We start from the raw sequence: 25,429 nt of genomic DNA on the forward strand, positions 1-25,429 counted from the left end.
GTGTTTCAGGTGCCAAGCTTATGGTCATGTTGCAGCAGTGTGTAGGAGGGATATTCCCAGTGCTTGACTTGGGCAGTTCACTGGAGCTAAGTACCAGCACCTCAAATGTTCTACTGCTTGAGCTCCTGCCCCTCTTATATAATATTAGCGCAAAAGTATTGTGGAGCTCCTGCAGCTAAACAGCTAAACAGTACCTATTTCAGTCCAAGTCGAGCACAGGCGATTCCTAGTTGTGAGAAGTGTGCAGGAGGGCAGCTGCTGAGAAGTACTTGGGTGTACAAGATTTTACAGCAGAAGAGTTACAAGATGTTTTCAATGACAGTGTCCCATCCTCCCAGGCTGCTGGCCTGGAGTAGGATCGGATAGGGCCAAAGTAGTGGAATAGTGGTGAAGGTTTAATGGGTGCAGGGTTAGTTGGCAGGGCAAATTTTTTTTTTCAAAGTGTAATGAATTCATACTAGAGAAATAAATAGTAGGCTGATACACTGCCATTACAGTAGGTGGCGGCATGCACCTATAACATAATACCGAAGCAGAAGAAGAACCTCAATCTCCACTATTTTTCCTGCCTGGTTTTACCTGTGGGATGCTCAAACTGAACTCAAGCGGCACATACACTGCTCTCGTCATCGCCTGCCGCCATATTGGATAAACTACCAGTGGACGATGAGTGGAAAAAAATAAAATATTGTTTCTATTTCGCTACATTGGTTGTAGTATAGTTGTTAATACCAGTGCTAAAACACTCGTCCGTAGCTGTATGTGTCGTACAAATTAAAGTGGTTTAAAAAATATCGGCCAGTGAGGAGTCCGGGGCGAGGGGTTTCGTCTTTTGACGTTGTTAGGACTTGTAAATATGACTTCCCTGACACAGCGGAGCTCCGGCCTAGTGCAGAGGCGGACCGAGGCCTCTCGTAGCTCTGGCGCCGACAAGGACGGAGGGTCCGGGGATGAGGACTTCGAGCCCCGCCGCGGAGAAGAGCAGGAGGAGGAGGACAAGGGAGACTCCAAAGAAACTCGACTCACTTTGATGGAAGAAGTGTTACTGTTGGGATTGAAGGACCGCGAGGTATAACTTAATGACATTTTATTTTATTATATTATGTTGCTGCTAAAACCATATTATTATAGTATTTAGCTGGTTAGGTAACGTAAGTTAACGTTACTCAAAGATCTCAAACAAAATTCACCTAACGGGCGCTAACCGTTAGTAGCTAACGTTAGCTACCGTAACTAGCTACATTTTGTCAACATCGAATGAATGCTAACGTTAGCTAGCTACATACAGTAGGTAGTTACCTGAGGGGTATCCTAACAAGGAAACTAGATCTACTCGGGGTTTTCTAAAGTTAACCAGCTTCATCATTCCAGCTCAGGCTTCAAACTGGACATATTTTTTTACATCACTGGTTAGAGCACAAACTGCAGAAGACATCTAGCTACATTTTGATTCAAGTGTGTCGCCAACGCGGCAAGTGTAACCCAACACTTTCTTTGATAATGTCCTCCATCGATGTCACACTAAAATCAATAGGACAGGGGGCAAACGTTTGGGGTGTAGCGTTTTAAACTAACTCTATTCAAAGGCTACACGGAAACTTGAAATAACCTATGCATGGTTGGTTAATGAGAATTGACAGTAGGCTTATATCTATATTTTGGGATGTTGGTTTCGGGAGGCTGCCATCACGGAAAAGGTAACAATCCACTTTTTCTGTTAATTAACTGAAACTTATCACAACACAACATATATGTTATCAACAGTGACTACGGTTGGCTGCTATTTAAGTGATGGTTTGATTATCAAATCCATGTATTGGTGTGTGGCCGATGACTTTTATAGAGAGAATATTCAGTGCCATTTCATTAACTCTACATTCCAAGTGGTTCTAAGTGTGTGACAAAATCAACGGTACAAAACCAAAGATATGTATCTGTTTTTAAGCAATCTCATGTCATTGTGATGAGTATAAACGTTTATACTAACATCACCAATCTGAGGTCAAAAGGATGTGTAATTCCACTACATTTTATGGGGTGAAAATGCAAGCTTGTGTAGTACTGCTTTCACATTTTTCACGTTTATATGACCCCCTTATAAACAGGCCCATTTTTACCACATTCTTGCTGCATGCTGGGGATGAGTGGTAGATGTGGGTGGGGTCTATTTGAATAAATCCATTGAGAATATATGCCATCAAAAATAAATCAATGATTAATTAGTTTAGGCAGGTCCTAAGCAACATTGACTAATGTATTTTTAAAATAATAGAATAGCATATTTTGAGTTTAATTAGGCCTATGTTATGAGTCTGTGCAGCTATGCCTGCACCATCCAAATGAAATCAATATGTTGTTATTTTGTTAATGAAACAGACAAGACACCTACCCGATCAGTCAACACACTAGGGCTGTCCCTGACATAAATAAGTTGTCTGTTCTTTCACATTCTACACAATGTTTTTAATCAAATTAACTATATGCATTGAGCTTGTCTGATGCTTTAAGCTCACTGTGTGATGAAATAAGACACAAATGACTCGAGGGAACCAGAGATCAAGATAACCAGAATAAAAAAACCTTAACCTGACCCAACCATCCTCCTCCCGCTCCTACTGGCTTTCGCAGATTCTGCCGTTACTCTCCTGAACTTGCCGGTAATAGGGTATACGAGGAGTCGGCAGGTGGAATACCAGTCTGCGTGCCAGTTATGGTTTTCATATACACATCTTTGTGGAACGGTTTCATTTCATTTATAGTAACGTCTTCGTATCTCAAAATGAGAGATGGCGCCGGAGGAGATGGCTGCCGTTTTATGGGCTCTTAACCAACCGTGCTATTTTTTTCTCTCGCATTGTTTGTAACTTACTTTGTTCACAATGTTACTGCTACCGTCTCTTATGACCGAAAAGAGCTTCTGGACATCAGAACAGCGATGACTCACCTTGAACTGGACAAATAATCTTGCTTTAATGAGTCGGAAGAGAGGAATTTCCTCCAGACACCCGACAGGGACCTCATCCCCGTCATTCGCAGTAGAAAGAAAATAAGATATCGCGGAAGGAGATCGAGGTGTCTGGTAAGGCGCCGGCGACGAGTGACTAATCTGCCTTTGCCATGGATACTATTGGCCAACGTACAATCGCTTGATAATAAAGTGGACGAACTAGAAGCATGTATATCCTACCAACGGGACATTAACTGTAATATCTTATGTTTCACCGAGTCGTGGCTGAACGACGACATGAATAACATACAGCTGGTGGGTTATACGCTGTATCGGCAGGATAGAACAGCAGCCACCCCTTGTCTTACCAGAGGCTGTCTATGTATATTTGGAAACAACAGCTGGTGCACGATATCTAAGGAAGTCTCGAGGTTTTGCTCGCCTGAAGTAGAGTATCTCATGATAAGCTGTAGACCACACTATCTACCAAGAGTTTATCTATATTCTTCATAGCTGTCTATTTACCACCACAAACCAATGCTGGCACTAAGACTGCACTCAATGAGCTGTATAAGGCCATAAGTCAACAGGATAACGCTCATCCAGAGGCAGCGCTCCTAGTGGCCGGGGACTTTAATGCAGGGAAACTTAAATCCATTCTACCTCATTTCTACCAGCATGTCATATGAGCAACCAGAGGAAAAAAATCTCTAGACCACCTTTACTCCACACACAGAGACGCATACAAAGCTCTCCCTCGCCCTCCATTTGGCAAATCTGACCATAACTCTATCCTCCTGATTCCTGCTTATAAGCAAAAACTAAAGCAGGAAGCACCAGTGACTCGTCAATAAAAAAGTGAAAATAGGCCTATTTTTAACACTGAAAATGCTTTTTCTAAATTAAATGATCAATGAGACATTGTTGCATACAAGGATATTATACCATGTAGGGGTAAGGATATAAGATAAACAGAGTAGAGGCAGCTTGTATGTGAGTGGGTGTGTAGAGTCAGTATAAAGGTATGTGTGAGCAACTGATGGAGTGAGTGTTTGTGTGGGGGGAATTATCAACGTTTCCAGTCACAATTTTTGCATTTACCTCATATAATGACTTCTGTGATTTTGATCAAATGAAGCTTGGTTTGTTCTAAGGTAACTTTAATATGCTGAAACTGTACTTTTGTATTTGTATAAGAAGTGTAAACGTACGTAAGTAATGTGTACATTTAACTAATGCACGTACGAACGAGAAAATAGAATCCTTTAATTGTCTGCACATGCTTGGAATTGTTGCATTATTCAAGTGTGTAATATGGTTTGGTTGCTTTATTCGAGAGTGTATCTTAATATGTTTTAGTGGAAAAGTTGCTGGCGTTGTTGAATAGTAAGTTTGCATGCTTACTGGCTAGCTCATCTGTGGCTACAGAGATACTGATATTTACAGTACATTTGGAGCTGCAGGGCAGGAATGTCACGTCGCCAGCCAAAACCAAAGGTAAAGCAAGGAGGTCATGTAAATTAAATGTAAGTTTTGGCGCTGCCTCTATTGGCGCTGCCTCTACTTAAATGTTTGTCAATGAAAATAGCCTTTAAATGCTACGATCAGGAGAGGAGAAGGGGGGGAGGGGGGAGGGGGGTAACTAAAGAACAGTAAGACAGAATCTCGTCTTACCTGTGTGGTTGCACACACACACACACACACACACACACACACACACACACACACACACACAGTGTCTTCTCTGTGTTCTAGAACAACAATCTCGTCAGGCCTGTGTGGCTGTTTGCTTACACACACACACACACACACACACACACACACACACTCACCCCTGTCCTCCTCTTCCTCCTCCTCCTCCTCCTCCTCCTCCTCCTCCTCCCCCTCCTCCTCCTCTTCCTCTCAGGGCTACACGTCGTTCTGGAACGACTGCATCTCGTCAGGGCTGCGTGGCTGCATGCTGATCGAGCTGGCCATCAGAGGACGCCTACACCTGGAGGCCTGTGGCATGAGGAGGAAAAGCCTGCTCGCCAGGAAGGTAGGGAATCCTGACCAAACTGACCAACTCTCGAAAGTGTGTGTTGCCAGTGTTGTGACTTTTGCCTATGGATATTCAAGATCATTTACAGATTTTTAATTGCTCTAATTTATTTAATTAATTTGGTTTCCTATTCAAATAAATCTAAGAGGGGAACCATTTAAGGGTTTTGATATAGAGACCCCTTGAATTAACTCTATCAGTAGTTATCATTAACTGTTTTATACCATTTTAATACTATATCAACAATAGTCCTAATCAACAGTTCATTTACTATGTTGTCGAGCTCTCAGACGAATCCAATCGCCCGTTAAGGACTTCAATGCAACAACGGATTTACTTCAACGTTTTATTACTGGACTTAACATAGATTGAAAATGAGGAAGGTGCAGTTGTCTTAATAGACCCAAGGTACAAATGGAAAAACGCAGTACAATCATTGACGTGGGGAACTCTACAGATCAATTGAATAGGCTTATGTAGCCTACTCACAGGCAACACTTTGGAGAATTGGAAATTCTTATTTGTGAGAACAGGAGAAGTGTTGAGAGACTACATCAGTAAAACTTCCCAGCCGTGAAACGAAATGTTCCCTGATCATGGGGTAAACTGGCCCGGTTACAGGTTAACACCCGCCGTGGACAGAGCCAGGACAGTATTGGTTGTTGATATGTCATTACGACTAACAGTCTTACAGTGATCAGCCACTGCCACCACTTTTACACAGACACAGGGTCACCCAAAGGGAAATCAAATGCAATGATGTACGTGATTTACGTGTATTTTTAGCTGATTTGTCGTCTGGTTCAGTTGGGTTTCCATTATGACTGAGATGAAACATGGAAAAGGTCAGTGGTCCCGGCAGCTGGACTTGCAGCCGAAGAAGCTTCTTCCCTCGTCGGAGCTCACGCATAGGAGCCCGTCGTTCTCTCTCAAAAGTGATGATGTCGGTTGTTGCGAGACGGGAGGGGCCCGTTCTCTTTCTCTCTCGGACTCAGTCCTCAATTCTATTCAGTCCAAAGAGATAACGTTTTTAAGGCACTAGGGTGCAGTGGAATGTTTCGGGTCCCCTTAGGGAAAGATAAAACTCAGCGGTCGTGAGTGAGCAGAGGGTTTCTCGGCAAAGTTCCTCTCAGGTGATTCATCTGTATGAGCTGGATAAGGCTTCCTCGATCGGAGTTTTGGGTTTCCAAGGAGATGGGATCATTTTGTCCCACGGACGTGGCCTCGTCTTAAGGAACTTGATTCTAATTTCTGGTAAGTAAAGGCCTCTAATTTATAGGGAGACTCACAGAAGGCGGGCTCTAATGGCCGGACGGTGTCATTGGGACCGCCACGTTGATTGTAAGGTTTCTGCATGGCGATGTTCTTATGATAATACCTAAGAGACTAATAGGTGTTCACAGTTTCACTTCATTCCCGATGATGAAAAACGTAGCCTGTAGGGTTCAAACAACGACCGTGGTTCCTTTACACTCTCTGTATGTTACAGCAAAATATACAGTAAATTCTTCTTTTTAATGACAGGAAAATCAGAAGAAAGATATTCAAGTTAAATCAACATGTCATGAGTCCCTCAGTTTTTTTTACGGAGAAGAAAGCGTGTTTTAAATGTCCTTTTGCGCTCTTGGCGCCATTTTCTCTTTGTTACAAAGAGTAACAATTCCTGACTTTCCTCTTGGGATATACACATGCAGATCACCAGGTGGTCTGCTGACTTGCAGAAGGGTCTGGTTTCGGTCTCCTGAGCTGCTCAGCTCAGTTCAGAGCCGGAAATGAAGAGCAGGTTCGGAACCACTAAACAGTTACCGCAAGTTGCAAAAGAAAACAGGAGCTGCCTCCACTATTCCAGCACCATTTCAACGTGACAACTAAAAGATACCAAAAACGATTTAGTCCAATGAACATAAAGCTAAATATGATGTGGCTGTCCATGGTTCTGATTTCTGTTTAGTAGAAAAACATGTTGACTCACCCTACTTGTAGAAGAGTGACGCCAATGCCATCCTCCTCTCTTTCATGTTTCTGTTAATGATGAATGCTCTCAAAGCGATTTTGATAGGAGAGAAGCCAAATCCAAGCTCGCTTCCCTTGACACTTTAATTTTTTTCCGCCAGGACCATTCACAGTTGAGCGCGCTCAGTTTAGCTCAAAGCTGATTTGGCTAATTTTTATATACTTTGTTTGTCAAGGGAGACCAGATGGTCGCTGGTTTCCCTTGCCTTCAAATGCTACGGGCGGCAACAATGTCATACTGGTTTGGACCAGACAGCATCAGATAGATGGCCTACACCTAGAGAGACAAAGGGTTGCTGTGCTCGGATGCTTTCTCCTGTGAGATATATTCAGCCTCTTGCGAATTGAAGGAAAATTATGGAACACAGAGAGACAAATTAGTATTTATTTTTTGTGCATTTTTGGGAGAAGCCTGGCTTCCCTTGGCATCCCATGAATACATGCCACTGATGACAGACTAGGAGCAGCACAGGGGTTTGGTTGGTGAATATGAGCATCCCATACCTTGCCACAAGGGGGAACTATTGGGGGCGAGACTACCTATTTCTCCACATAGCAGGATTACTATTGTATGTCACTTCCAGAGGACGGACTGCCGGTCAATACAACCTGACACTTAAGTGCATACGCTAAACTGAGATCAATCAGCGCGTGTCAGCCAATGGGCTAGGGTCTAGTTTGAATTCCATCTGCCACTTCTGCCAACCGCAGTTCTTCGTAGTGGACTGAGGTTAGAAGGCATCTTCCTCACTGAATGGCAATATAGTCTTATAGGCAAGTTAGGGAAGCAGACGAGCCGCTGGAGGGTTGCATGCAAAAATACATTAAGACAATGGACAAAGTATTCTTCTGCTTATTCTGACTGTTGTATTTAGCCTGTTCTGACTGTTGTATTTAGCCTGTTCTGACTGTTGTATTTAGCCTGTTCTGACTGTTGTATTTAGCCTGTTCTGACTGTTGTATTTAGCCTGTTCTGACTGTTGTATTTAGCCTGTTCTGACTGTTGTATTTAGCCTGTTCTGACTGTTGTATTTAGCCTGTTCTGACTGTTGTATTTAGCCTGTTCTGACTGTTGTATTTAGCCTGTTCTGACTGTTGTATTTAGCCTGTTCTGACTGTTGTATTTAGCCTGTTCTGACTGTTGTATTTAGCCTGTTCTGACTGTTGTATTTAGCCTGTTCTGACTGTTGTATTTAGCCTGTTCTGACTGTTGTATTTAGCCTGTTCTGACTGTTGTATTTAGCCTGTTCTGACTGTTGTATTTAGCCTAGAAGTTGTGTTCTGACTGAGTAGTTGTGTCATCTCCAGGTGATCTGTATTGAATGGCAGTATTGTTTTTGTTCCGAGTGTGTTCTATATACAGTTGGCTAAAGCTGTTTCAGGTTCTGACTGTGCGGTTGTATTGTGTCTCCCAGGTGATCTGTAAGTCAGATGCTCCGACGGGAGACGTGCTATTGGACGAGGCTCTGAAACACGTAAAGGACACCCAGCCCCCAGAGACGGTGCAGAGCTGGATTGAGCTGCTCAGCGGTGAGTGTGTTAGAGCCACACTTTAACAGACAGAGTGGTCTCAGCCAGGCTAACCACCGAACAGACAGGTTTACTACTAACAGAGTGGTCTCAGCCAGGCTAACCACCGAACAGACAGGTTAGCTACTAACAGAGTGGTCTCAGCCAGGCTAACCACCGAACAGACAGGTTAGCTACTAACAGAGTGGTCTCAGCCAGGCTAACCACCGAACAGACAGGTTAGCTACTAACAGAGTGGTCTCAGCCAGGCTAACCACCGAACAGACAGGTTAGCTACTAACAGAGTGGTCTCAGCCAGGCTAACCACCGAACAGACAGGTTAGCTACTAACAGAGTGGTCTCAGCCAGGCTAACCACCAAACAGACAGGTTAGCTACTAACAGAGTGGTCTCAGCCAGGCTAACCACCAAACAGACAGGTTAGCTACTAACAGAGTGGTCTCAGCCAGGCTAACCACCAAACAGACAGGTTAGCTACTAACAGAGTGGTCTCAGCCAGGCTAACCACCAAACAGACAGGTTAGCTACTAACAGAGTGGTCTCAGCCAGGCTAACCACCAAACAGACAGGTTAGCTACTAACAGAGTGGTCTCAGCCAGGCTAACCACCAAACAGACAGGTTAGCTACTAACAGAGTGGTCTCAGCCAGGCTAACCACCAAACAGACAGGTTAGCTACTAACAGAGTGGTCTCAGCCAGGCTAACCACCAAACAGACAGGTTAGCTACTAACAGAGTGGTCTCAGCCAGGCTAACCACCAAACAGACAGGTTAGCTACTAACAGAGTGGTCTCAGCCAGGCTAACCACCAAACAGACAGGTTAGCTACTAACAGAGTGGTCTCAGCCAGGCTAACCACCAAACAGACAGGTTAGCTACTAACAGTGGTCTCAGCCAGGCTAACCACCAAACAGACAGGTTAGCTACTAACAGAGTGGTCTCAGCCAGGCTAACCACCGAACAGACAGGTTAGCTACTAACAGAGTGGTCTCAGCCAGGCTAACCACCGAACAGACAGGTTAGCTACTAACAGAGTGGTCTCAGCCAGGCTAACCACCGAACAGACAGGTTAGCTACTAACAGAGTGGTCTCAGCCAGGCTAACCACCGAACAGACAGGTTAGCTACTAACAGAGTGGTCTCAGCCAGGCTAACCACCGAACAGACAGGTTAGCTACTAACAGAGTGGTCTCAGCCAGGCTAACCACCGAACAGACAGGTTAGCTACTAACAGAGTGGTCTCAGCCAGGCTAACCACCGAACAGACAGGTTAGCTACTAACAGAGTGGTCTCAGCCAGGCTAACCACCGAACAGACAGGTTAGCTACTAACAGAGTGGTCTCAGCCAGGCTAACCACCGAACAGACAGGTTAGCTACTAACAGAGTGGTCTCAGCCAGGCTAACCACCAAACAGACAGGTTAGCTACTAACAGAGTGGTCTCAGCCAGGCTAACCACCGAACAGACAGGTTAGCTACTAACAGAGTGGTCTCAGCCAGGCTAACCACCGAACAGACAGGTTAGCTACTAACAGAGTGGTCTCAGCCAGGCTAACCACCGAACAGACAGGTTAGCTACTAACAGAGTGGTCTCAGCCAGGCTAACCACCGAACAGACAGGTTAGCTACTAACAGAGTGGTCTCAGCCAGGCTAACCACCGAACAGACAGGTTAGCTACTAACAGAGTGGTCTCAGCCAGGCTAACCACCGAACAGACAGGTTAGCTACTAACAGAGTGGTCTCAGCCAGGCTAACCACCGAACAGACAGGTTAGCTACTAACAGAGTGGTCTCAGCCAGGCTAACCACCGAACAGACAGGTTAGCTACTAACAGAGTGGTCTCAGCCAGGCTAACCACCGAACAGACAGGTTAGCTACTAACAGAGTGGTCTCAGCCAGGCTAACCACCGAACAGACAGGTTAGCTACTAACAGAGTGGTCTCAGCCAGGCTAACCACCGAACAGACAGGTTAGCTACTAACAGAGTGGTCTCAGCCAGGCTAACCACCGAACAGACAGGTTAGCTACTAACAGAGTGGTCTCAGCCAGGCTAACCACCGAACAGACAGGTTAGCTACTAACAGAGTGGTCTCAGCCAGGCTAACCACCGAACAGACAGGTTAGCTACTAACAGAGTGGTCTCAGCCAGGCTAACCACCGAACAGACAGGTTAGCTACTAACAGAGTGGTCTCAGCCAGGCTAACCACCGAACAGACAGGTTAGCTACTAACAGAGTGGTCTCAGCCAGGCTAACCACCGAACAGACAGGTTAGCTACTAACAGAGTGGTCTCAGCCAGGCTAACCACCGAACAGACAGGTTAGCTACTAACAGAGTGGTCTCAGCCAGGCTAACCACCGAACAGACAGGTTAGCTACTAACAGAGTGGTCTCAGCCAGGCTAACCACCGAACAGACAGGTTAGCTACTAACAGAGTGGTCTCAGCCAGGCTAACCACCGAACAGACAGGTTAGCTACTAACAGAGTGGTCTCAGCCAGGCTAACCACCGAACAGACAGGTTAGCTACTAACAGAGTGGTCTCAGCCAGGCTAACCACCGAACAGACAGGTTAGCTACTAACAGAGTGGTCTCAGCCAGGCTAACCACCGAACAGACAGGTTAGCTACTAACAGAGTGGTCTCAGCCAGGCTAACCACCGAACAGACAGTTTAGCTACTAACAGAGTGGTCTCAGCCAGGCTAACCACCGAACAGACAGGTTAGCTACTAACAGAGTGGTCTCAGCCAGGCTAACCACCGAACAGACAGGTTAGCTACTAACAGAGTGGTCTCAGCCAGGCTAACCACCGAACAGACAGGTTAGCTACTAACAGAGTGGTCTCAGCCAGGCTAACCACCGAACAGACAGGTTAGCTACTAACAGAGTGGTCTCAGCCAGGCTAACCACCGAACAGACAGGTTAGCTACTAACAGAGTGGTCTCAGCCAGGCTAACCACCGAACAGACAGGTTAGCTACTAACAGAGTGGTCTCAGCCAGGCTAACCACCGAACAGACAGGTTAGCTACTAACAGAGTGGTCTCAGCCAGGCTAACCACCGAACAGACAGGTTAGCTACTAACAGAGTGGTCTCAGCCAGGCTAACCACCGAACAGACAGGTTAGCTACTAACAGAGTGGTCTCAGCCAGGCTAACCACCGAACAGACAGGTTAGCTACTAACAGAGTGGTCTCAGCCAGGCTAACCACCGAACAGACAGGTTAGCTACTAACAGAGTGGTCTCAGCCAGGCTAACCACCGAACAGACAGGTTAGCTACTAACAGAGTGGTCTCAGCCAGGCTAACCACCGAACAGACAGGTTAGCTACTAACAGAGTGGTCTCAGCCAGGCTAACCACCGAACAGACAGGTTAGCTACTAACAGAGTGGTCTCAGCCAGGCTAACCACCGAACAGACAGGTTAGCTACTAACAGAGTGGTCTCTGCCAGGCTAACCACCGAACAGACAGGTTAGCTACTAACAGAGTGGTCTCTGCCAGGCTAACCACCGAACAGACAGGTTAGCTACTAACAGAGTGGTCTCAGCCAGGCTAACCACCGAACAGACAGGTTAGCTACTAACAGAGTGGTCTCAGCCAGGCTAACCACCGAACAGACAGGTTAGCTACTAACAGAGTGGTCTCAGCCAGGCGAACCACCAAACAGACAGGTTAGCTACTAACAGAGTGGTCTCAGCCAGGCGAACCACCGAACAGACAGGTTAGCTACTAACAGAGTGGTCTCAGCCAGGCGAACCACCGAACAGACAGGTTAGCTACTAACAGAGTGGTCTCAGCCAGGCTAACCACCGAACAGACAGGTTAGCTACTAACAGAGTGGTCTCAGCCAGGCTAACCACCGAACAGACAGGTTAGCTACTAACAGAGTGGTCTCAGCCAGGCTAACCACCAAACAGACAGGTTAGCTACTAACAGAGTGGTCTCAGCCAGGCTAACCACCAAACAGACAGGTTAGCTACTAACAGAGTGGTCTCAGCCAGGCTAACCACCAAACAGACAGGTTAGCTACTAACAGAGTGGTCTCAGCCAGGCTAACCACCAAACAGACAGGTTAGCTACTAACAGAGTGGTCTCAGCCAGGCTAACCACCGAACAGACAGGTTAGCTACTAACAGAGTGGTCTCAGCCAGGCTAACCACCGAACAGACAGGTTAGCTACTAACAGAGTGGTCTCAGCCAGGCTAACCACCGAACAGACAGGTTAGCTACTAACAGAGTGGTCTCAGCCAGGCTAACCTCAGCCAGGCTAACCACCGAACAGACAGGTTAGCTACTAACAGAGTGGTCTCAGCCAGGCTAACCACCGAACAGACAGGTTAGCTACTAACAGAGTGGTCTCAGCCAGGCTAACCACCGAACAGACAGGTTAGCTACTAACAGAGTGGTCTCAGCCAGGCTAACCACCGAACAGACAGGTTAGCTACTAACAGAGTGGTCTCAGCCAGGCTAACCACCGAACAGACAGGTTAGCTACTAACAGAGTGGTCTCAGCCAGGCTAACCACCGAACAGACAGGTTAGCTACTAACAGAGTGGTCTCAGCCAGGCTAACCACCGAACAGACAGGTTAGCTACTAACAGAGTGGTCTCAGCCAGGCTAACCACCGAACAGACAGGTTAGCTACTAACAGAGTGGTCTCAGCCAGGCTAACCACCGAACAGACAGGTTAGCTACTAACAGAGTGGTCTCAGCCAGGCTAACCACCGAACAGACAGGTTAGCTACTAACAGAGTGGTCTCAGCCAGGCTAACCACCGAACAGACAGGTTAGCTACTAACAGAGTGGTCTCAGCCAGGCTAACCACCGAACAGACAGGTTAGCTACTAACAGAGTGGTCTCAGCCAGGCTAACCACCGAACAGACAGGTTAGCTACTAACAGAGTGGTCTCAGCCAGGCTAACCACCGAACAGACAGGTTAGCTACTAACAGAGTGGTCTCAGCCAGGCTAACCACCGAACAGACAGGTTAGCTACTAACAGAGTGGTCTCAGCCAGGCTAACCACCGAACAGACAGGTTAGCTACTAACAGAGTGGTCTCAGCCAGGCTAACCACCGAACAGACAGGTTACCTACTAACAGAGTGGTCTCAGCCAGGCTAACCACCGAACAGACAGGTTAGCTACTAACAGAGTGGTCTCAGCCAGGCTAACCACCGAACAGACAGGTTAGCTACTAACAGAGTGGTCTCAGCCAGGCTAACCACCGAACAGACAGGTTAGCTACTAACAGAGTGGTCTCAGCCAGGCTAACCACCGAACAGACAGGTTAGCTACTAACAGAGTGGTCTCAGCCAGGCTAACCACCGAACAGACAGGTTAGCTACTAACAGAGTGGTCTCAGCCAGGCTAACCACCGAACAGACAGGTTAGCTACTAACAGAGTGGTCTCAGCCAGGCTAACCACCGAACAGACAGGTTAGCTACTAACAGAGTGGTCTCAGCCAGGCTAACCACCGAACAGACAGGTTAGCTACTAACAGAGTGGTCTCAGCCAGGCTAACCACCGAACAGACAGGTTAGCTACTAACAGAGTGGTCTCAGCCAGGCTAACCACCGAACAGACAGGTTAGCTACTAACAGAGTGGTCTCAGCCAGGCTAACCACCGAACAGACAGGTTAGCTACTAACAGAGTGGTCTCAGCCAGGCTAACCACCGAACAGACAGGTTAGCTACTAACAGAGTGGTCTCAGCCAGGCTAACCACCGAACAGACAGGTTAGCTACTAACAGAGTGGTCTCAGCCAGGCTAACCACCGAACAGACAGGTTAGCTACTAACAGAGTGGTCTCAGCCAGGCTAACCACCGAACAGACAGGTTAGCTACTAACAGAGTGGTCTCAGCCAGGCTAACCACCGAACAGACAGGTTAGCTACTAACAGAGTGGTCTCAGCCAGGCTAACCACCGAACAGACAGGTTAGCTACTAACAGAGTGGTCTCAGCCAGGCTAACCACCGAACAGACAGGTTAGCTACTAACAGAGTGGTCTCAGCCAGGCTAACCACCGAACAGACAGGTTAGCTACTAACAGAGTGGTCTCAGCCAGGCTAACCACCAAACAGACAGGTTAGCTACTAACAGAGTGGTCTCAGCCAGGCTAACCACCGAACAGACAGGTTAGCTACTAACAGAGTGGTCTCAGCCAGGCTAACCACCAAACAGACAGGTTAGCTACTAACAGAGTGGTCTCAGCCACTAGGTGGCAGTAGTGGTTGTGTTTTGAGTTTTGATTCTAACTGTGTGATTGTATTGGTAGTAGTTGTAGTAGTTGTATTGGATACATTTGTGTTTAGTTATTACAGTTATATTATAGAAAAACCAAAGCCTGTAACACCTTCCCCCTTAAGACAATAAATATATCCTATATTATTGTTGGACAAGTTTGCTCACGACCAACAGAACTTCCATTTCACAACATGATCAACTTAAATGTGTTGCCTTCTGCGATATAAACATGGTGTCTACTGGCTGTCCAATACTGAAATACAAGACCAAACAGCCATATATATAATATATATATACACACACAGTTGAAGTCAGAAGTTTAGATTCACTTAGGTTGGAGTCATTAAAACTCGTTTTTCAACCACTCCACACATTTCATGTTAACAAACTATAATTTTGGCAAGTCAGTTAGGACATCTACTTTGTGCATGACACAAGTAATTTTTCCAACAATTGTTTACAGACAGATTATTTCACTTATAATACACTGTATCACAATTCCAGTGGGTCAAAAGTTTACATACACTAAGTTGACTATGCCTTTTAAAAAGCTTAGAAAATTCCAGAAAATGATGTCATGGCTTTAGAAGCTTCAGAGGAAAAATTGTAGACCTCCACAAGTCTGGTTCATCCTTGGGAGCAATTTCCAAAAGCCTGAAGGTACCACGTTCATCTGTACAAACAATAGTACGCAAGTATAAACTCCATGGGACCACGCAGCCGTCATACCACTCAGGAAGGAGACGTGTTCTGTCTCCTAGAGATGAACGTACTTTGGTGCGAAAAGTGCAAATCAATCCCAGAACAACAGCAAAGGACCTTGTGAAGATGCTGGAGGAAACAGGTATAACAGTATCTATATCCACAGTAAAACGAGTCCTATATCGACATAACCTGAAAGGCCGCTCAGCAAGGAAGAAGCCACTGCTCCAAAACCGCCATTAAAAAAACCAGACTACGGTTTGCAACAGCACATGGGGACAAAGATGGTACTTTTTGGAGAAATGTCCTCTTGTCTGATGAAACAAAAATAGAACTGTTTGGCCATAATGACCATCGTTATGTTTGGAGGAAAAAGGGGGTTGCTTGCAAGCCGAAGAACACCATCCCAACCGTGAAGCACGGGATTGGCAGCATCATGCTGTGGGGGTGCTTTGCTGCAGGAGGGACTGGTGCACTTAACAAAATAGATGGCATCATGAGGAAGGAAAATGATGTGGCTCTATTGAAGCAACATCTCAAGACATCAGTCAGGAAGTTAAAGCTTGGTCGCAAATGGGTCTTCCAAATGGACAATGACCCCAAGCATACTTCCAAAGTTGTGGCAAAATGGTTGACCCAAGTTAAACTATTTAAAGGCAATGCTACCAAATACTAATTGAGTGTATGTAAACTTCTGACCCACTGGGAATGTGATGAAAGAAATAAAAGCTTAAATAAATCATTCTCTCTACTATTATTCTGAAATTTCACATTCTTAAAATAAAGTGGTGATCCTAACTGACCTAAGACAGGGAATCTTTACTAGGATTAAATGTCAGGAATTGTGAAAAACTGAGTTTAAATGTATTTGGCTAAGGTGTATGTAAACTTCAGACTTCTTCTACTGTGTCTTTATCTCTGCAGAACACTAGTTGGTATTAGCTAGCCCAACTTGTGTTAGGGATGTGCGCGGTTATTGAAATATCCGAATGGACGTTAGTATTAGAATAAAATAAAATAAAAGTCCCACAACGTCATGCAGCCTAGAGGTAACCTCCTCTCCTTCTAATCAGGGGCTAATTCAGACCTGGGCCTTGTCTTGTCTTAAGGGTATTCTGATCCTGCAGAAGAGACAGCCTAAAGGTGACCTCCTCTCCTTCTAATCAGGGGCTAATTCAGACCTGGGCCTTGTCTTGTCTTAAGGGTATTCTGATCCTGCAGAAGAGACAGTGTAATTAGTTTATAATCTGTTTGTGCTGCGAATGACCATACAGTGAGGGGGAAAAAAGTATTTGATCCCCTGCTGATTTTGTACGTTTGCCCACTGACAAAGAAATGATCAGTCTATAATTTTAATGGTAGGTGTATTTGAACGTTGAGAGACAGAATAACAACAACAAAAATCCAGAAAAACGGATGTCAAAAATGTTATCAATTGATTTGCATTTTAATGAGGGAAATAAGTATTTGACCCCTTTGCAAAACATGACTTAGTACTTGGTGGCAAAACCCTTGTTGGCAATCACAGAGGTCAGACGTTTCTTGTAGTTGGCCACCAGGTTTGCACACATCTCAGGAGGGATTTTGTCCCACAAACAAACAGAATAACTTTCTTCTGAGACTCTTCAGTCTATTCTTGTTCTGAGAAATGAAGGCTATTCTATGCGAGAAATTGCCAATAAATTGAAGATCTCGTTCAACGCTGTGTACTACTCCCTTCACAGAACAGCGCAAACTGTCTCTAACCAGAATAGAAAGAGGAGTGGGAGGCCCCGGTGCACAACTGAGCAAGAGGACAAATACATTAGTGCAGGGTTCTTCAATTCCGGTCCTGGAGGGCCGAAACACCTCTGTTCATCATCCTCTCCTTCTAATCAGGGGCTAATTCAGACCTGGGACACCAGGTGAGTGCAATTAACTAGCAGGTAGAAATAAAAAACAGAAGTGTTTCGGCCCTCCAGGACCGGAATTGAAGAACCCTGCATTAGTGTCTAGTTTGAGAAACAGACGCCTCACAGGTCCTCAACTGGCAGCTTCATTAAATAGTACCCGCAAAACACCAGTCTCAACGTCAACAGTAAAGAGGCGACTCCGGGATGCTGACCTTCTAGGCAGAGTTGCAAAGAAAAAACCATATCAGACTGGCCAATAAAAAGAAAAGATTAAGATGGGCAAAAGAACACTGACAGAGGAGGAAGATTGGAAAAAAGTTTTATGGACGAATCGAAGTTTGAGGTGTTCGGTTCACAAAGAAGAACATTTGTGAGACGCAGACCAAATGAAAAGATGCTGCAGGAGTGCTTGATGCCATCTGTCAAGCATGGTGGAGGCAATGTGATGGTCTGGGGGTGCTTTGGTGGTAAAGTGGGAGATTTTGTACAGGGTAAAAGGGATCTTGAAGATGGAAGGCTATCACTCCATTTTGCAACACCATGCCATAATACCCTGTGGACGGCGCTTGATTGGAGCCAATTTCCTCCTACAACAGGACAATGACCAAAAGCACAGCTCCAAACTATGCAAGAACTATTTAGGGAATAAGCAGTCAGCTGGTATTCTGTCTATAATGGAGTGGCCAGCACAGTCACCGGATCTCAACCCTATTGAGCTGTTGTGGGAGCAGCTTGACCGTATGGTACGTAAGAAGTGCCCATCAAGCCAATCCAACTTGTGGGAGATGCTTCAGGAAGCTTGGGGTGAAATCTCTTCAGATTACCTCAACAAATTGACAACTAGAATGCCAAAGTTCTGCAAAGCTGGAATTGCTGCAAATGGAGGATTCTTTGACGAAAGCAAAGTTTGAAGGACACAATTATTATTTCCATTAAAAATCATTATATCTAACCTTATCAATTACTACATTTCCTATGCATTTTGCTATATTTCCCATTCACACTCATTTAATGTATGTTTTCATGGAATACAAGGACATTTCTAAGTGACCCCAAACTTTTGAACTTAGTGTGTGTGTGTATATTGTGATGTCACGAGAGGCTGTGTCCTGGAGGGACGTTACATCCCCCTGAGATGGCTGCAAACCCAGACAGCTATGGCTCCATCTGCTGGTATGGTCGGGAACTCCACCCCTCTATGGCCAATCTTCCCACGCAGCTGAAACAAATCAGGAGCTGATGAGCTGAAGGTGGTTTTGAAGGGAAGAGACACACTGAGGGTGGGTGTGTGGGTGGTGAAGAAACACAGTCTCCAACCTGGGCTCTCTGGAGGACAAGAGTGCTGCACGTCCACTTCCATGAGGAATATAAGGATTTGGAGATACTTACCTTTGGGAAATACTCACCTTTGGATATATTCGCCTGTGGAAATACGTGAGAGACATTTGGAAGGACTTTTTGCTGGGTTGGCCACTAGCTGCAACGTGGACTACAGTAAGGCTGGGGAAAAGTTATCTGAGCGAGTGAGAATTATGATTTTGGATGTGGAAGAGACATCCCTGAACTGTTAACCCTTAAAGAGCCACAAGAGAACAGAATTTTGTTATATTTTCGTTAATTTCCCAAGACCTTTAATAAAATCCTTGTTTTGTTTGAACCTTGTCTCCTTGCACTACTTGAGCAATCCCGCTGAAAGCTGTGTAGCCTCTCGTGACGTCACAGATGGTGGAGAATACGGGCAAGCTCAAGCGTTAATAGTGCATGTCAGAGGAGGATACCGAAGGTTTGATCACCCAGTTTTCCAAGTTGGCCGTAGGCTCCCCGCCGACTGAAATGGAGGACATATTGAAAGCCCTTGTTGCTGGCCAGCAAGCCCAGATGCAAGCAAACGTGGCTCTCTTGGAGGAGCAAAAGAAAGCCAACCTTCTGAAGGCAGAGGACTGCTCGACATCGCCAAGGAGGCCTGGGAGGAGCAGCCATGCCAACAGCGGACACTGATCGACCATGTCGGGGCTATGAGGGAGAGAATGAAGGCCATCTATCCCATGATGCGGGAACACCTGGAGGCCAGTCAGCGGCAACAGCAAGCCTCCTACAACAGATCTGCTCAACCCAGGGAGTTTAAGCCGGGGGACAGAGTGCTGGTCCTGGTGCCAACCGTTGAGTGTAAATTCCTGGCAACCTGGCAAGGACCATATGAGGTCATTGAACGCATGGGAGAAGTAAACTACAAGGTGAGGCAACCAGATAAAAGAAAAACTGAGCAGATTTATCATGTTAACCTTTTAAAGAAGTGGCACGCCAGAGAGGCGATGTTCAGCTGTCTACCCCCCACAGAGACCAAGGAACCGGCGCGAGAAGAGGTTCAGCTGGGTCCAAATCTGTCCCCACATCAACGACAGATGGCCCTGGAACTCGTGGAGCAGAACCAGGATGTCTTCTCCTCCCTTCCCGGTCACACAGAGGTGGTCCAACATGAGATCCGCACCATGCCTGGCCGAACGGTAAACCAGCGCCCGTACCGCGTGCCAGAGGCTCGTAAAGTGGTTATACAGAAGGAGGTAAGGAAGATGCTGGAGTTGGGAGTAATCGAAGAGTCCCACAGTGCCTGGGCAAGTCCCATCGTACTAGTTCCCAAGCCAGACGATTCAGTACGATTTTGTAATGACTATCGAAAGTTGAATGAAGTGTCTGAATTTGATGCATACCCAATGCCTCGTGTCGATGATTTAATAGACTCCTTGGGGCATGCTCGTTTCCTAACCACTCTTGATCTCACAAAAGGCTACTGGCAGGTGCCCCTGACCCCGGCGTCCAAGGAGAAGACAGCCTTTGCCACCCCGGAGGGGCTCTACCAGTATACCCGACTTCCGTTTGGTCTCCACGGGGCACCTGCCACGTTCCAACGCCTGATGGATCGAGTCCTTGCGCCCCACAAGAGGTACGCAGCGGCTTATTTGGATGATGTTGTTATACAAAGTCCGGATTGGGCCAGCCACATACCCCGGGTACAAGCGGTGCTGGATTCGCTCAGGGAAGCAGGGCTCACGGCAAACCCGAAGAAGTGCAAGCTGGCCTTCAGTGAGACAAACTACCTGGGGTACACCATTGGGCGGGGGTTGGTCAAACCACAGGAAGCCAAACTGCGGGCCATACAGGACTGGCCGCAGCCCATCACCAAGAAGCAAGTAAGGTCATTTTTGGGCCTCGCTGGCTACTATAGACGCTTTATTGCAGATTTTGCTACCATAGCTGCACCGTTGACGGAGCTGACGACCAAACGCCACTCACGAATGGTGAAGTGGGACCCTGCGGCGGAGGCGGCTTTCCTCAACCTGAAGCGAGCACTCTGCTCCAGTCCGATCCTGGTGGCACCAGACTTCAAGAAGGAATTCATTGTCCAAGCGGATGCTTCGGAGGTGGGTCTGGGTGCTGTCCTCACCCAGGCACATGACGGTGAAGAACATCCCATTCTCTACCTAAGCAGAAAGTTACTTCCAAGAGAGAAGAACTATTCAACGGTGGAGAAAGAATGTCTGGCTGTAGTCTGGGCCCTGGAGTCCCTTCGGTTCTATCTCCTGGGCCGACGTTTCATGGTGGTATCTGATCACGCCCCTCTGCAGTGGATGGCCAAGAACAAGGAATCAAACAGTAGAGTAACCAGATGGTTTTTGAGCTTGCAACCGTTTAACTTTTCTGTTGTCCACAGGGCTGGCAAGCACCACGGCAATGCGGACGCCCTCTCCCGGCGTGATGCCTTCTTCGCTGCCTTTACCCCGACGAGGACGTCGGTCCCGAGGAGGGGGATGTGTGATGTCACGAGAGGCTGTGTCCTGGAGGGACGTTACATCCCCCTGAGATGGCTGCAAACCCAGACAGCTATGGCTCCATCTGCTGGTATGGTCGGGAACTCCACCCCTCTATGGCCAATCTTCCCACGCAGCTGAAACAAATCAGGAGCTGATGAGCTGAAGGTGGTTTTGAAGGGAAGAGACACACTGAGGGTGGGTGTGTGGGTGGTGAAGAAACACAGTCTCCAACCTGGGCTCTCTGGAGGACAAGAGTGCTGCACGTCCACTTCCATGAGGAATATAAGGATTTGGAGATACTTACCTTTGGGAAATACTCACCTTTGGATATATTCGCCTGTGGAAATACGTGAGAGACATTTGGAAGGACTTTTTGCTGGGTTGGCCACTAGCTGCAACGTGGACTACAGTAAGGCTGGGGAAAAGTTATCTGAGCGAGTGAGAATTATGATTTTGGATGTGGAAGAGACATCCCTGAACTGTTAACCCTTAAAGAGCCACAAGAGAACAGAATTTTGTTATATTTTCGTTAATTTCCCAAGACCTTTAATAAAATCCTTGTTTTGTTTGAACCTTGTCTCCTTGCACTACTTGAGCAATCCCGCTGAAAGCTGTGTAGCCTCTCGTGACGTCACAATATATATATATATATATATATATATATATATATATATATATATATATATATATATATATATATATATATATATATACATACATACATACATACAGTGGGGGGAAAAAAGTATTTAGTCAGCCACCAATTGTGCAAGTTCTCCCACTTAAAAAGATGAGAGAGGCCTGTAATTTTCATCATAGGTACACGTCAACTATGACAGACAAAATGAGAAAAAAAATTCCAGAAAATCACATTGTAGGATTTTTAATGAATTTATTTGCAAATTATGGTGGAAAATAAGTATTTGGTCAATAACAAAAGTTTCTCAATACTTTGTTATATACCCTTTGTTGGCAATGACACAGGTCAAACGTTTTCTGTAAGTCTTCACAAGGTTTTCACACACTGTTGCTGGTATTTTGGCCCATTCCTCCATGCAGAGCAGTGATGTTTTGGGGCTGTCGCTGGGCAACACAGACTTTCAACTCCCTCCAAAGATTTTCTATGGGGTTGAGATCTGGAGACTGGCTAGGCCACTCCAGGACCTTGAAATGCTTCTTACGAAGCCACTCCTTCGTTGCCCGGGCGGTGTGTTTGGGATCATTGTCATGCTGAAAGACCCAGCCACGTTTCATCTTCAATGTCCTTGCTGATGGAAGGAGGTTTTCACTCAAAATCTCGCGATACATGGCCCCATTCATTCTTTCCTTTACACGGATCAGTCGTCCTGGTCCCTTTGCAGAAAAACAGCCCCAAAGCATGATGTTTCCACCCCATGCTTCACAATAGGTATGGTGTTCTTTGGATGCAACTCAGCATTCTTTGTCCTCCAAACACAACGAGTTGAGCTTTTACCAAAAAGTTATATTTTGGTTTCATCTGACCATATGACATTCTCCCAATCCTCTTCTGGATCATCCAAATGCACTCTAGCAAACTTCAGACGGGCCTGGACATGTACTGGCTTAAGCAGGGGGACACGTCTGGCACTGCAGGATTTGAGTCCCTGGCGGCGTAGTGTGTTACTGATGGTAGGCTTTGTTACTTTGGTCCCAGCTCTCTGCAGGTCATTCACTAGGTCCCCCCGTGTGGTTCTGGGATTTTTGCTCACCGTTCTTGTGATCATTTTGACCCCACGGGGTGAGATCTTGCGTGGAGCCCCAGATCGAGGGAGATTATCAGTGGTTTTGTATATCTTCCATTTCCTAATAATTGCTCCACAGTTGATTTCTTCAAACCAAGCTGCTTACCTATTGCAGATTCAGTCTTCCCAGCCTGGTGCAGGTCTACAATTTCGTTTCTGGTGTCTTTTGACAGCTCTTTGGTCTTGGCCATAGTGGAGTTTGGAGTGTGACTGTTTGAGGTTGTGGACAGGTGTCTTTTATACTGATAACAAGTTCAAACAGGTGCCATTAATACAGGTAACGAGTGGAGGACAGAGGAGCCTCTTAAAGAAGAAGTTACAGGTCTGTGAGAGCCAGAAATCTTGCTTGTTTGTAGGTGACCAAATACTTATTTTCCACCATAATTTGCAAATAAATTCATTAAATGTCCTACAATGTGATTTTCGTTAGTGGGAAGGTTGGCTGTTATCGAATTGCGGACATATGTCACAATCAACCACGATGCTTTGAACTCTGTAGCGCGCTTAACACCTCTCTCTCTCCCCTTCCCCCCCTGCAGGCGAGACGTGGAACCCTCTGAAACTGCACTACCAGCTAAGGAACGTGAGGGAGCGCCTGGCCAAGAACCTGGTGGAAAAGGGCGTGCTGACCACGGAGAAACAGAACTTCCTCCTCTTCGACATGACCACGCACCCTCTCACCAACAACAACATCAAACAACGCCTCATCAAGAGGGTTCAGGAGGCCGTGTTGGAGAAATGGGTCAACGATCCGCACCGCATGGACAAACGGATGGTGGCCCTCATCTTTCTGGCCCACTCGTCTGATGTCCTGGAGAATGCCTTCGCCCCCCTGCTGGACGACCAGTATGACCTGGCCATGAAGAGAGTACGGCAGCTACTGGACCTGGAGCCAGAGGGGGAGAGCATGAAGACCAACGCCAATGAGTTGCTGTGGGCGGTGGTGGCTGCCTTCACCAAGTGACCTGACCTACCACCTTCAGACACCAGAGGGTGCCGTTGGGAGAGGACAGGACAGTTTGGGGAGGGACAAAGAGGAGAGGGCTGGTCTGTCTGGCTCCTCAAGGTAGTGACTTAACTGACTTGAGGTCACCTCCCTCTGCCTTCTGAACAGAATGGCCTGCTCCAGACCTGTCCCACAGCTTTCTGAACAGAATGGACTGGTCCAGACCTGTCCCACAGCTTTCTGAACAGAATGGACTGGTCCAGACCTGTCCCACAGCTTTTTGAACAGAATGGACTGGTCCAGACCTGTCCCACAGCTTTCTGAACAGAATGGACTGGTCCAGACCTGTCCCACAGCTTTCTGAACAGAATGGACTGGTCCAGACCTGTCCCACAGCTTTCTGAACAGAATGGACTGGTCCAGACCTGTCCCACAGCTTTCTGAACAGAATGGACTGCTCCAGACCTGTCCCACAGCTTTCTGAACAGAATGGCCTGCCCCAGACCTGTCCCACAGCTTTCTGAACAGAATGGACTGCTCCAGACCTGTCCCACAGCTTTCTGGACATAATGGACTGCTCCAGACCTGTCCCAAAAAACCTGTACCCCTCCTTCATCCTCCTTTCCCCTTCACCATGCTCTTCCTCTCTGATGTCATAAAATCGCTCACTTTGACAAAAAATTAAAACTCCCTCTGATGGAGTGATGAGCAGTGTTTTGAACACTGGACTGAAATATGAAGATTCAGTAGTATTCTCTACAGGTATGATTCAGTAGTATTCTCTACAGGCATCTAGCTCTGACTCACTATAACCTACAGTGAGCTCCAAAAGTATTGGGACAGTGACACATTTGGTGTTGTTTTGGCTCTGTACTTCTCAAACCCCTCTTCAGTTTCGATGTTTTTCGTTCCGTCCTCTGAACGTGATTCAGTAACGATAAAGAAACCGCTCCAATGACCCGGTGCTGATGTCCCCCTGTGTGAATGAAAGGACGGCTCTTCTTATACGTTCATTCACCTGTCTGTAATGTTTTGCGGGAAGTCAATAATCGTTTTGTTTTAACTTTCTCATCAAGACAGAATATAACAATGAAAAGAGCATGGATTCTTCTTTCTGTTACTTTCTGTTACCTTCAGAAAGGATTCACACCCCTTGACTTGTTCTACATTTTGTTGTGAAGAAATTGATTTAAATGTATATTTTGTCACTGGCCTACACACAATAACCCATAATGTCAAAGTGGAATTATGTTTTTAGAAATGTTTACAAATTAATTAAAAATGAAAAGTTGAAATGTCTTGAGTCAATAATTATTCAACCCCTTTGTTATGGCAATCCTAAATAAGTTCAGGAGTAAAAATCTGCTTAACGAGTCACATAATCAGTTGCATGGACTCACTCTGTGTGCAATAATAGTGTTCAACATTATTTTTGAATGACTACCTCATCTCTGTACCCCACACATACAATTATCTGTAAGGTCCCTCAGTCGAGCAGTGAATTTCAAACACAGATTCAACCACAAAGACCAGGGAGGTTTTCCAA

The 25,429-nt window shown here is 46.2% G+C and overlaps 1 protein-coding gene across 1 annotated transcript; it reads left to right on the top strand.

The window, feature by feature from the left end:
- The first annotated feature begins 641 nt into the window (after positions 1 to 641).
- LOC311141313 (Golgi phosphoprotein 3-like) lies at positions 642 to 25,169 on the top strand. Its single transcript, XM_084176607.1, has 4 exons — positions 642 to 1,069; positions 4,854 to 4,985; positions 8,417 to 8,531; positions 23,477 to 25,169. Exons 1-4 carry the CDS (start codon positions 857 to 859, stop codon positions 23,899 to 23,901), a joined length of 885 nt encoding a protein of 294 aa, XP_084032733.1. The 5' UTR covers positions 642 to 856; the 3' UTR covers positions 23,902 to 25,169.
- The last annotated feature ends 260 nt before the right edge of the window (positions 25,170 to 25,429 follow it).

The sequence above is a fragment of the Coregonus lavaretus genome (genome assembly GCF_964263955.1).
Source record: "Coregonus lavaretus genome assembly, chromosome: 14".
NCBI lineage: Eukaryota > Metazoa > Chordata > Actinopteri > Salmoniformes > Salmonidae > Coregonus > Coregonus lavaretus.